Raw genomic sequence first — 11,815 nt, forward strand, 5'->3', positions numbered from 1 at the left:
TCAAGTATGTAAGAGGTACATCTTACAGATACCCAGAGATACAAACATCTGCACATATTAATAACAATTAAATCTTTATGATCAATGATCCATAGTTAGGAACAGTATGGATAGTATTTACCATTTGTACTTTTGTTTTCTATTTCAAAATAAGTTCCATCTTACACAGAGTGTAAGTTGGAACATCACAGATACAACACGTAAGTTAACATCCCCCAACCCTTCCCCCCTACTGTAAAAGTAAATACCCCACACCCTTCCCCCCACCCTTCCCCCCACCCTTCCCCCCACCCTTCCCCCACCCTTCCCCCCACCCTTCCCCCCTGCTATATAAGTTAAATGAAACATTCTAATTAACTTTTTTTTTCAGGTAACATTAAAAAAATTAGTGACTGTAACTGACATGCTTAAGAAACACAAAGAAAAATACCAAGAAATGATGAGGTGATGCCGGCCCCCTCCTGACCCAGTGGACTGTTAGTGCACCTAGGTGGCACCAGCCTGCTGCTAGAACCTGGGAGCCACTCAGAAAGCACAAGCCTGCTGCTAGCACCTGGGAGCACTCAGGTAGCACAAGTTTGCTGCTAGCACTTGGAAGCACCTAGGTGCTACCAGCCTGCTGCTAGCACCTGGGAGCACTCAGGTAGCACAAGCCTGTTGCTAGCATCTGGGAGCACCTAGGTAGCACAAGCCTGCTGCTAGCACCTGGGAGTGCCTAGTTAGCACCTGAGAGCACCCAGGTAGCACCTGGGAGCACTCAGGTAACACCAGCCTGCTCCTAGTCTTGTGCTTACACTCCAGCCAATTGCTTGGTTTACTTGAGTGTGTGGTGAGCCAAGTAAATGTTGGCACCCCCAAGTGCCGTCATGGTGTCAACATAAGGCTTGTTGTAGCCATGCATCACAGTGCCACAGTGATGGGAAGTAGCTGCAATAAATGCAACATTGAAGGTGACAGTTGTGTGGTACTAGAAGATGAACCTAAATACAATGTTTGTGATGATGACCTAACAGCAGGTGAACGTTTATGGTAAGACATGAGAGACTATTGGCTAGTGAAAAATATGCACAAGATGTTGGTGATTACTGTAATAATTTTCCTAAAGTGTCATACATACATACCTACATACATACACACATACATACTGTGAAAAAATAGTGAAATTCCTAGCAGTTTTGTGACTTCTGACATTATCAAGGAACTATAAAAATAAAAACGTTAACAAGAAGGCCTATGAAGCGAGACTGCACCTCGCTGACCACCCACCCACACCTGACTTTTTATGATGATGTAAGTAGGTAGTGATCTGCAAAACACAGCTTATATTCTACCCAAAAATTTGTCTAATGTATCTTAATTCTTCTTGAATTTTATTAATTATAAAAGAATCTAATTTATATAAACCAAAAGCAATATTCATATTATTTTCAAAACTACTTTTTATGAAACATGATTCTATTATATTCCTGTCGATCATGGACTTGCCTGATGTAACTTTCTCAAACTTTTTAAAATCAATTGGATGGTTAAAAATCTCTCGATGAATAAACAGATCATTAGAATCTTGTCCACTTCTAATGCTATATTTATGTTGTTTTAACGTAAGTTCAAGACTTTTACCAGTTTGACCATAATAAACTATCACATATTTTTCAAGGAGTCTTATAGACACACCCGTCAGCATTTTCGGGGGAATGTTTTATCAAAAGCTTTTTAACTGTATCAAGATTTTTAAATACAACTTTCATATTAAAATTCTATAAATTTTACTGTTGAGTTTGAAGAAAACAACTCATTGCCTTTCCTAGATGTTTTAATTATTAAGGGTAACAATGACTTTAAATTTAAAATTTACAGAAAACTAACAAATAACTGTTCCTATGTACACTATTATTCTTCACATCAAGATAGAGTTAAACTGTCTGTTTTCTCATCAATGTTTTTGAGAGCTTTTCTAGAGTTCATAGATGAAGAAATCTTCAAAATTTATGAAATACCTAACGATCTATCTAGGTAGTAGGTTGGTAGACAGCAACCGCCCAGGGAGGTACTACCGTCCTGCCAAGTGAGTGTAAAACGAAAGCCTGTAATTGTTTTACATGATGGTAGGATTGCTGGTGTCCTTTTTTTCTGTCTCATAAACATGCAAGATTTCAGGTATGTCTTGCTACTTCTACTTAAACTTAGGTCACACTACACATACATGTACAAGCATATATATGTATGTATATATACACATCCCTCTGGGTTTTCTTCTATTTTCTTTCTAGTTCTTGTTGTTGTTTATTTCCTCTTATCTCCATGGGGAAGTGGAACAGAATTCTTCCTCCGTAAGCCATGCGTGTTGTAAGAGGCGACTAAAATGCCAGGAGCAAGGGGCTAGTAACCCCTTCTCCCGTATAAATTACTAAATTTAAAAAGAGAAACTTTCGTTTTTCTTTTTGGGCCACCCTGCCTTGGTGGGATACGGCCGGTTTGTTGAAAAAAAAAAAAAAAAAAAAAAAACCTAACGATCTAAAATACCCAAGAAACGTAATTGATAAATCCTTTAAAACTGCTGGAAATACTGTTTACAGTTCAAAAAGGGACAACCAGACTTTTGGTTCTCCCTTACCATGAAAACTTGATTGATATGTCTCTTCTACCTAAGAATTTTAATATCAAAGTTGTATTTAAAAATTTTGATACAATTAAAAAGCTTTTGATAAATTCCCCCAGAAATGTTGATGGGTGTGTCTATAAGATTCCTTGTCACGTATGTGATAAAGTTTATTACGGTCAAACTGGTGAAAGTTTTGAGCTAAGGACGAGATTCTAATGCTCTGTTTATTCATGTGAGAGATTTTAACCATGCAACTAATTTTCACGGCTGAGGTTGTATCTAGCAAATCCATGATTGACACAAATATAATAGAATCACATTTCATAAAAGGTAGTTTTGAAAATAACATGAATATTGATTTTGGTTTATTTAAATTGGTTTCTTTTATAATTAATAAAATTTGGGAAGAATTTAAGATACATTAGACAAATTTATTGGTAGAATATAAGCTGTATTTTGCAGTCCACTGACCACCTACCTACATCATAAAAAGTCAGGTGTGGTTGGGTGGGCAGCGAGGTGTAGTCTCATCCTTATAGGCCTTCTTGTTAACGTTGTATTTTTATAGTTCCTTGATAATGTGAGAAGTCACAGAAGTGCTTGGCATTTCACTATTTTTTCACAGTGGTTGTTCTGCATATAGTGATATCACCTGTTTACTGTGAACTTATTTGTTTGTGCACGCACGCGCGCACACACACACGCACGCACGCACGCGCACACACACACACACACACACACACACACACACACACACACACACACACACACACACACACACACACACACACACACACACACACACACACAGAGTAGACCATTGGATGAAATGCAGTCTGTTAACACATTTTCACTCCAACGCAGTTGCAAAATTGCAACAAATTTTCAGTGAACATGCCGTGAAAAATAACTGTTTGCATGTTGGAGAACACGTAGGGGACAACTTGGTACTTGTCACATTCCTTCCCCTCTGACAATGAGCATCTGAGTGAGGACTGGGTATTGGGTGAAAAAAAAAAATGGTGAGTGTAGTTCCGAGTGAAGAGACGAGAGTAGCCCGTGGGTGATTACACTCACTGACGTCCCATGTTCCTCTCACTTGTACATCCCATGTGTCACTGCTGTGGAGATGGGTATGGGCAGGTGGGTGAGGACATGCAGATGAGGGTGAGCGTTTGGGGAAGAGTTTTGTGAAAGCGTAGTGGTGGAGTTTGGGTGAAGGGTAACTGTGGGAGATGGGTTAAGGTGTTAATCCACAGTCATCCTGCTCTATGACATATGGGCAGGAGACTGAGGGTGAGAGCTAGATGCATGGGCAAATGGGTGTAAAAAATGGTCAGAGGAGCATGAAAAATGGGTGTTGGCATTGGGTGTGGTGGGTGAAGATTAGGGCACCTGATTGTTTCTCCTCTCTCTGCCAGAGAGACTACACAATAAGACTCAGTGTTACATTCCTACGTGTATAATACTACATCTCGGCCACACACCTCCACCCACACTAACTGCTCATTCAACCTCCACCTCCCTCTCTCCCATGGCCACACACACTCACTGCAAACCCAGCAACTTCACCCATACTGCATACAACCACTGCCCCTATAATTTCCCCAACCACATGCCTTCACCCACACTATTCCAACCAGTAACCTCCACCCACACAACTTCCCCATGGCCACATGCCTTCTCCCACACCATCCCATCCAGCAGCCTATCCCAACACAATTCTCCCCAATGCACACACCTACACCATTTCCCCACTACCTGAAGATCACACCTTGCTCAGCCCCACACCCTCACCCACACCATTTTCCCATGACCACACCTACACCTTGCCCAACCTTCACCCTAACACGTCATCCAAATAATTACTCATTACTGCCTATACCACCAACTACATACTCAACCATCATCCAATCACAGCCCACACTGGGCCACCAACAACCACACCTTTCTCCCACTCAATTCCCCAACACCTTCAAGCCACACAGCCCCACTCTCACACCCTACCCATGCTTTTAGTCACACCATTTTCCCCACAGTCTCATGCTGTCACAGCCCACACACCTAGTAAAGTGGCCACCCACCAGCCTCATTTCTGCCCACATCACTCGCCACACACTTACCCACACCTCCCCACTGATAATGCCACTCATGTGATCACCATCACACCACCTTGTTGCTTTCAGCTTCCACCCCTACACCCCGTCACTGCCTAGCATTCTCCACCTCCCAGCTCTTCCCTTCACCCCTCCACCATTCAGTGTCCACCTCCCATAAAGCAGCCCCCCAGTTCCCTCCCTCCATCCCCCACCCCTGCACTGAGTCCCAACCTCTCTTAATCCCTCCTGTGTACAGCCCAACCATTCTAACCCCCTCCTTTATAACTCTCATACAGTTGCAACAAATAGGACAACCAAACAATAAAGTATCTCTGTCAGCCAGCAGAGATGTGGTTGTAGGATCTTTGATGCACATCACCACATTGACCTTCAGTTACATTATTATCAGTGTTCTTTAAAATTTGAGACCTATAAAAAAAATTTTTTGTTTTTTTTTTTGGAATCTAATGAATGTATTTAATCCTATTTTTCCCATATGTTCTTCAGATCAGTTCACACGATTTTTTATTACACATAATTTTCAGGAACATCATTACCACATTATCTAACCATCTACTGCATGTATTTACGTATGTATGTGTATATGTATATATATCTTAAATACTAAACATACACACTCACACAATCTGCACAAATAGGTAATCACGTGATGATTGGGACACTGGCCAGAGAAAAGCAGCTACTCCTCGAAGGAGGGAGCTGAGCTTGTGAGTTAGGTGACGCTACTATGATCTCAAAAGCATCCATCAGTTGGCTCACTGATGGCTGGGCTTCTGCACTTGAGTATTGTGCCCAGTGGAACAATGCTCAAGCCAAATTGTTTCTAAGATTCAATTTGCATGTTTTATGAACATCATTTGATTCTTACACAGTTACAGTATTTGTATGGTGAGGATATATTCAAAGTTATTTTCTTTGTGCAAACATGATTAGATACTTAATTCTATTTGCAAATTTCTTATCTTTAAAATTTTGAAATAAGATAGAGAGGGGTAAGGCTGAGTTGTCAGTGTGATATGATGTCATTATGAGTGCTGTAAATGGCAAGAGGTTAGTTGAAGGTAGAGATGAAGGGTGATTGAGGGACTGTGCCTGTTATGTGTGTGGGGGAGAGCATGCCAGTACTCTAATACTTTTGAACATATAAAGCATGCTATTTGAGTGTAGCCTTTGGGAAATGTTTGAAATATAATGAAATAAAAGGATGTTTATACAAGTCATGCTTGCAACTGTGCTGTGATGGTGCTAATGGGCTAGTTGGGCTCTTCCATTCTCTCATTCCCCATTTTAGATGCCATAAGAGAGGCATGCCATGTATTTATGCGTTGCATGCAGCTGCCTCAGTTCAGTAGGTCTAAGTGGTGCAGCATGACTACCCTGGTTGTAGAGTGCTGTCAAGCCATACAACTGTCTCAGTACAGCAGGTCTAAGTGCTACAGTGTGGTTGTAGAGTGCTGTCAAGCTATGCGAATGTCTTGAATATTTAAGTGTAAATGACTGCTCTTGTCTAGTTCATGCCAGGAGTCATCAAGGTTGTGCCTTGGTATCACGTCATAGCTTCCTTACTCTTCACAGCTTCCTTGCCTCTCGATGATCAATGTGGAACAAGAAGCTGGATTATGATAAGATGTATAGCATTCAGTCACTTATGACTGGGATGTGTAAGAGTTCTTTGGTGATTGATGGCTTTAAGAAAACAGTTTATGTAATAAACTGTGAAAAGATGATGGACTAAGTCCGTGATATATGGGGGCTCATAAAATCTTAATTGCCAGATTCAGGTTAGGGTATGCACACAAAGAAAGGTACATGTAAATGCATGGAGAAATATCTCAAGTGCATAATGTATCAGAGTGTATAACTGCAGAACTATGTATCTTTCTATATGCACAGAGTTTACTTTAATTCTTTTTTTTTTTAAGACATGCAGCGGCCCTTGTGCAGTCAGTAGGCTTTATGCCTAATTAACCAGCCAAGTAGATTCAGGGTTGACTCGACTGCTGTACTTAGACACATCAGTGTGATGTTATTTGCTGTCATTGACATCTAGGTAGAGAACACATTTCTTCATTGTTATGTATCTTGTATACTAAATTGTACGAGGTGGAGAACATGTATTGTCATTACTGATCAGTGCTTGCCATTAAGAACTTGCTGTGAGAGGAGGATATCAATAAATGAATGCACAGACCTGTAACTTTGCTCAAGTCATTGCTGCTCTTTACAGTTAGAATTGTGAATTAATTTGTCATGTTATTTGAGCTATTAAGCAAAGCCAGGTACTGAACTTATTCAGAACTAAACTTTTTTTTTTTCCAGTTTTAATTTTGTTTGAGGAAAGCTGATCACTAACTAGCCAACCATGGGCATTTTTTCTCTCAGTTTTAAACTCTATGCATGATATTTGATATGAATTTTTTTTAATGATGATTTTTATAATATAATTGAATTATTAGACAGTAAGTTTGTGGTGTCATGAAATTTTTAGATTATGGAAGTTTGTGGGAATCAAGAAGGTTAATGTCATAAAGTTCATATTTAAGTTTAAACTTCTAGGAGTTTCTCTCATAAGCTTGTGTAATGAATGACTCCTCTGTATATAAACTGTAATATGCCAAACCTCAATGACTATAATTATTATTATTACATCAAAAAATGCAAAATTCATACATGACATGGAACCTCAAGTTTTTTAAGAAATGGTGTCAGTGATTTTTTTTTTTTGTTCAGGTGAGGTATTCATTTGACTATGATGTGTACCTTGTGATGCTGTTGGTACAGCAGCCTCATCTCTCTTCTGGTTTGGGATGCACCAGCCATTATTCATTTTGTGTGGAATTGTTACAATTTGCTAAGCAGTGAGATAAGTGTTGTAGTTGAATGCAAAAATGGCTGGTACAGTCGTCTGGTCACCAACTACTCACATTAGCGGTCAATAAAAGAAAGCAATGACTGCATCACCTTGACTCTTTCCAGATGAAATATGTTATTACAATCAAATTTTATGATTTTTTATTCAATTAAAACCAAGAAATATTAAAACATATTATGGTAAATATCCAGGTTATAATATATTAACCCTTAAATGGTCCAAAGGTATATATACGTTCACTTGCGTAGTGCCCCAAATTTTTTGAGGAAAAAATAAAACGTTTTTTTTAATAGGAAAAAAGAGCATGTGGTACCCAGGCGTCCCCAATTATTTTAATATGGCACACAGTGAGTGTGCACACCCGTTCTCTCATGTCTAGGTGACTCAGGCTTATTGTGGCAATGTTGAATGAATGACAGAGAAAACGTATATATACGTTTGGGGCGCTACGCGAGAGAATGTATATATACGTTTGGACCGTTTAGGGATTAAATGTTAAAGCTTTAAACTTATACATTAATATTATTACTACTACTATATCATGTGTCACTGAGATTGTAAGCAGTACAAAAGTATTAATATATTTGGCTAAGTTGAAAGAGTTTACAGCCATGATGCTGTATAGCCCTTGTGGCTTAGCGCTTCTTTTTGATTATAATAATAATACAGCCATGATAGAGAGTGTAAGAGGTATACAAGTCATATAAATAATGTGAAGAAGATATGGCTCACATGCTGTGTGTTATTGTTGGTCCATTAAACACAGCTCAATTAGATGATATCTTGAATAGGAAGTAAACCTGAATATTTTCTCAGGAGCCACATTGAGCTGCAACCTGACCACAGCTTATATATATATATCAAGAGTGTATATTATGTAAGTACAGTAGTATTTGAAAAGAGAGAGTTGTATATTGTCTGTTATGTACTTGACTTGAGACTTGGTTTATGTATCAGCACTTGACAGGGAGGCTTGGTGTATGTGTCGCTACTATGTATTGACATAGCAAGGAGGCTTTTTATATGTGTCGGTACCAAGTGTCCAGACAGGATGGGAGGTTTGCTGCATGTGTTAGCACTCAAGATATTGTATGATGTATTAAGTTAGAAATGAGATAAAGTTTTGCAATAATTCCTAATTCGACAAATATGCATATTCAGTATCTTGTTAAAATGTATAAGGTAAACTCTTAGTGCTCCTTGGGTCAATATAGCTACAGAATATTCCTACATGCTTCTATTTGGATGAGCACTTCAGGCTATCAAAATCAGTCACAGGCTATATTGGATTCGACAGTTGGCAAAAAATCTAGTCCAGACTGGTACCTCTTATCGGTTAATACATGTATTTATTATGTGGATTAATGGTGTATAATGGCGGTGGGGCAAGTGATGGAAAGACCAGAATGATGCCCAATACTGGGGTAGACAATGGCAAGGTGAAGATGACAGCTCTCTTATTCTGTGAAAGGGCCATCCACTCAATACGAAAATGTGCAGGTGTACTCAAACTTTGTACAAATTTTTGATGTCATGGTTCCAAGATTTGTCAAGTGGAGAGAGGTGTGTCAATGGCCGCCAATATTCACCCATCTCGAGAAGAAGTGTTAATGCTGGAGGAATCACCAAGAACCTTATGATAACATATTAAGTTTATGTTCCACAACAACTCTTGGTTTGTATTCCTGTTCCTAAGTAGCAAGTGTGGTGTAAGATTCAATAGGTCAAATATTTTTGTGATTCTTAGAATGTAAAAATACTTCCTGGTCTTTTTGTTATTGTTTATACAGTAATGCTTTAACAATATGATATTAGTGTTTTGAATCTCTTGTTTTATTTATCAAACCTTAATTTATGTCAAAAATAGCATCTGCAACTAGCTTACATTCACATTTTTATAACAGATTCCTTGTACAACAGCTGCCTTATGAAGGAGGCATGCCTTGCAGTGGGCTTCCAACTGCCTTCTCTCTTGTCTGCCAAGGTGGCTTGGTGGATGTGAGGTTCTTACCCTGGATTGCCTATTTACTGGCTTGAAGAGTAGGGGTAGGGCATGGGTTCCACATATCATCTACACTACCAGTCTTATTGGGCTTGGAGGGCGATGTACAATTTCTTTCATTTCTCCTAGGAGCTATCCCTCCACACTTTTTTTTTTCTAAAGGAAAAAAAGAAACCTTATTATGGAGATATATATCAATGAGCTCCCTCCTCCCAAGACTTTGGCACATCATCAGACCACTCGAAGAACCCAGTACGTACCTCTTTCAGGTAACACTTCATTGCCCACATCTGGTACCAAGGTTTTGGCTGACCCTTGTGATACACATAACCGCCACATGACCTTGACCATGATTCCGACTTCTCTCTCTACAGTGAGTCGATTTTCAGATTGTCTACACATCTCAGGACGGACCACCTCTGTTCTGACCAAACAAAACCCCAACGTGCTACAGATGACACTAACCAGTTATCTCTTTCTCTTCTCAGAAACTACCTGCTACATCATTTTTTCCCTTCCCACAAATCTTTCAGACAATAGGTTCAACAAGGCACTCCTTTGCCATGTTGGACAGAACATTTCATCTCATGTTCTCAAGAGTGGTGTGCACATTGTCATGGTGCAAAATCATGATCTTTCCATTCTTAGCACTGACAATATTCCTATGACAATTTGCAAACATGTTTCCTTCAATTCTTGCTACAGCACTGTTGTTCTTCCACATACCATCATTCAGTGAGACTTTCTAACATACCCAAATAACCTGCACATAAAAAGAGAGGAGCTTACGACAACGTTTCGGTCCGACTTGGACCATTTACAAGCTCAGTGTGACTTTGTATGTGGTCCAAGTCAGACCGAAACGTTGTCGTAAGCTCCTCCCTTTTATGTGCAGGTTATTTGTGTATCGTTCCAGTCACGGCATTGTGCCTTTTTTTTTGTTATTTATAGACTTTCTAACGTGTGATGCAGGCATTATGGAGCAACTTAAGCCCCAGGAACTTCTGATTCTTAAAACTGATACTTATATCCTACTTGCCTGTGGGCAGAAATGCTTTCCTCTTGACCCTCTTTAAGAAGGGCTCCTTGTCGTGGTAAAGAGGCTATTGGTCTGAGGAACTGGACCTTTTGGTCTTCAGACAGAACCTAATTACCCCCCCTTCCCTATCTTATCCTCTCCATCCCCTCCCCTATCTCCTTCCTGTTTTCAGCCTTTGGGATTCTTCCCACAGGCACTCTAGTTCCTAGATAAGGAAAAGGATACCATGGTCAATCCCATTCTGTTGAGGTCCTTGGTGGTGGTGCAGTTTGCCGTGGAATCTGGATCACCTGAGAATGTCCCAATCCCTCTCTGGTCTCCCGGAGGGTAGGTAGCTTTGGGTGTTGGGTGCATCTCTGGAGGCTGCCTTTTGGATTCTGGGGGTGGTGGCCACAGGAGGTATGCTTTGTGGTGGGTATTTGGCTGCTCTCTCTTTTGTCCACCGAGGTGGCTTGGTAGATGTGAGGTTGATATCATGGATTGCTTGTTTACTGACATGAAGGGTAGGATATGGTATGGTTTTCATGCCGCATCTGCACTTGCGGTGGTGGGGTCCAATGGACACAGAGGGGAATTTCTCCTAGGAGCTATCCCTCCACATTCCTTCTCACTCTGCCCAGAAAAGACCAGCACAACACTCGCTCCCCTTACAAGCTATGTTTCAAAATACACAATGCAGTAAATTTTTTACTCTGCAACTGACTTCTGACTCTCTTTCCAATCATAGTATTAGCAAGGCGCTCTTATGCCATGTTGGTCGAGATATGTTCTTTCATGCTGTCAAGAATGGTGCACACAGCATCATGGTACAGAATGCTAGCCAAGCTCGCAATCTTTCTCTCCTTACATCCGTAGGTGCTATTCCTGTAACTATTGAGAAACATCATTCTCTCAATTCTTGTAGTGGTACTATCATTCTACCTCATACCATTGTCCAACATAATTTCCAGACATGTGGTGATGACTTTCTGGAACACCTTGAGCTCCGAGACTTCCCAATCCTCAAAGTGGACACTTGTATCCTCCCTACTCGCAGGCAGAGATGCTACCCTTGCAATGTAGCTCACTTAATTTTTGACTGCCATGAGCTTCCATCCTCTGTTTATATTGCGGGACACCATTTACAAGTTCGAAAGGTGATCCTTACACTGCAAGTGTAGAAATTGCTGGCGTTTTGCTC

General features: G+C 40.2%; 1 protein-coding gene across 1 annotated transcript in view; it reads left to right on the forward strand.

The window, feature by feature from the left end:
• Nucleotides 1-9,418, forward strand: part of vap (RAS p21 protein activator vap) — a 186,945-nt gene extending 177,527 nt beyond the window's left edge. Inside the window, exon 10 of the mRNA XM_070098485.1 lies at nt 371-9,418. Within this exon, the coding sequence (XP_069954586.1) occupies nt 371-448 (78 nt within the window). The 3' untranslated portion in view covers nt 449-9,418. The remainder of the gene's footprint in view (nt 1-370) is intronic.
• Nucleotides 9,419-11,815: the final 2,397 nt, after the last annotated feature.

The sequence above is a fragment of the Cherax quadricarinatus genome, chromosome 62, assembly GCF_038502225.1.
Source record: "Cherax quadricarinatus isolate ZL_2023a chromosome 62, ASM3850222v1, whole genome shotgun sequence".
Lineage (NCBI taxonomy): Eukaryota > Metazoa > Arthropoda > Malacostraca > Decapoda > Parastacidae > Cherax > Cherax quadricarinatus.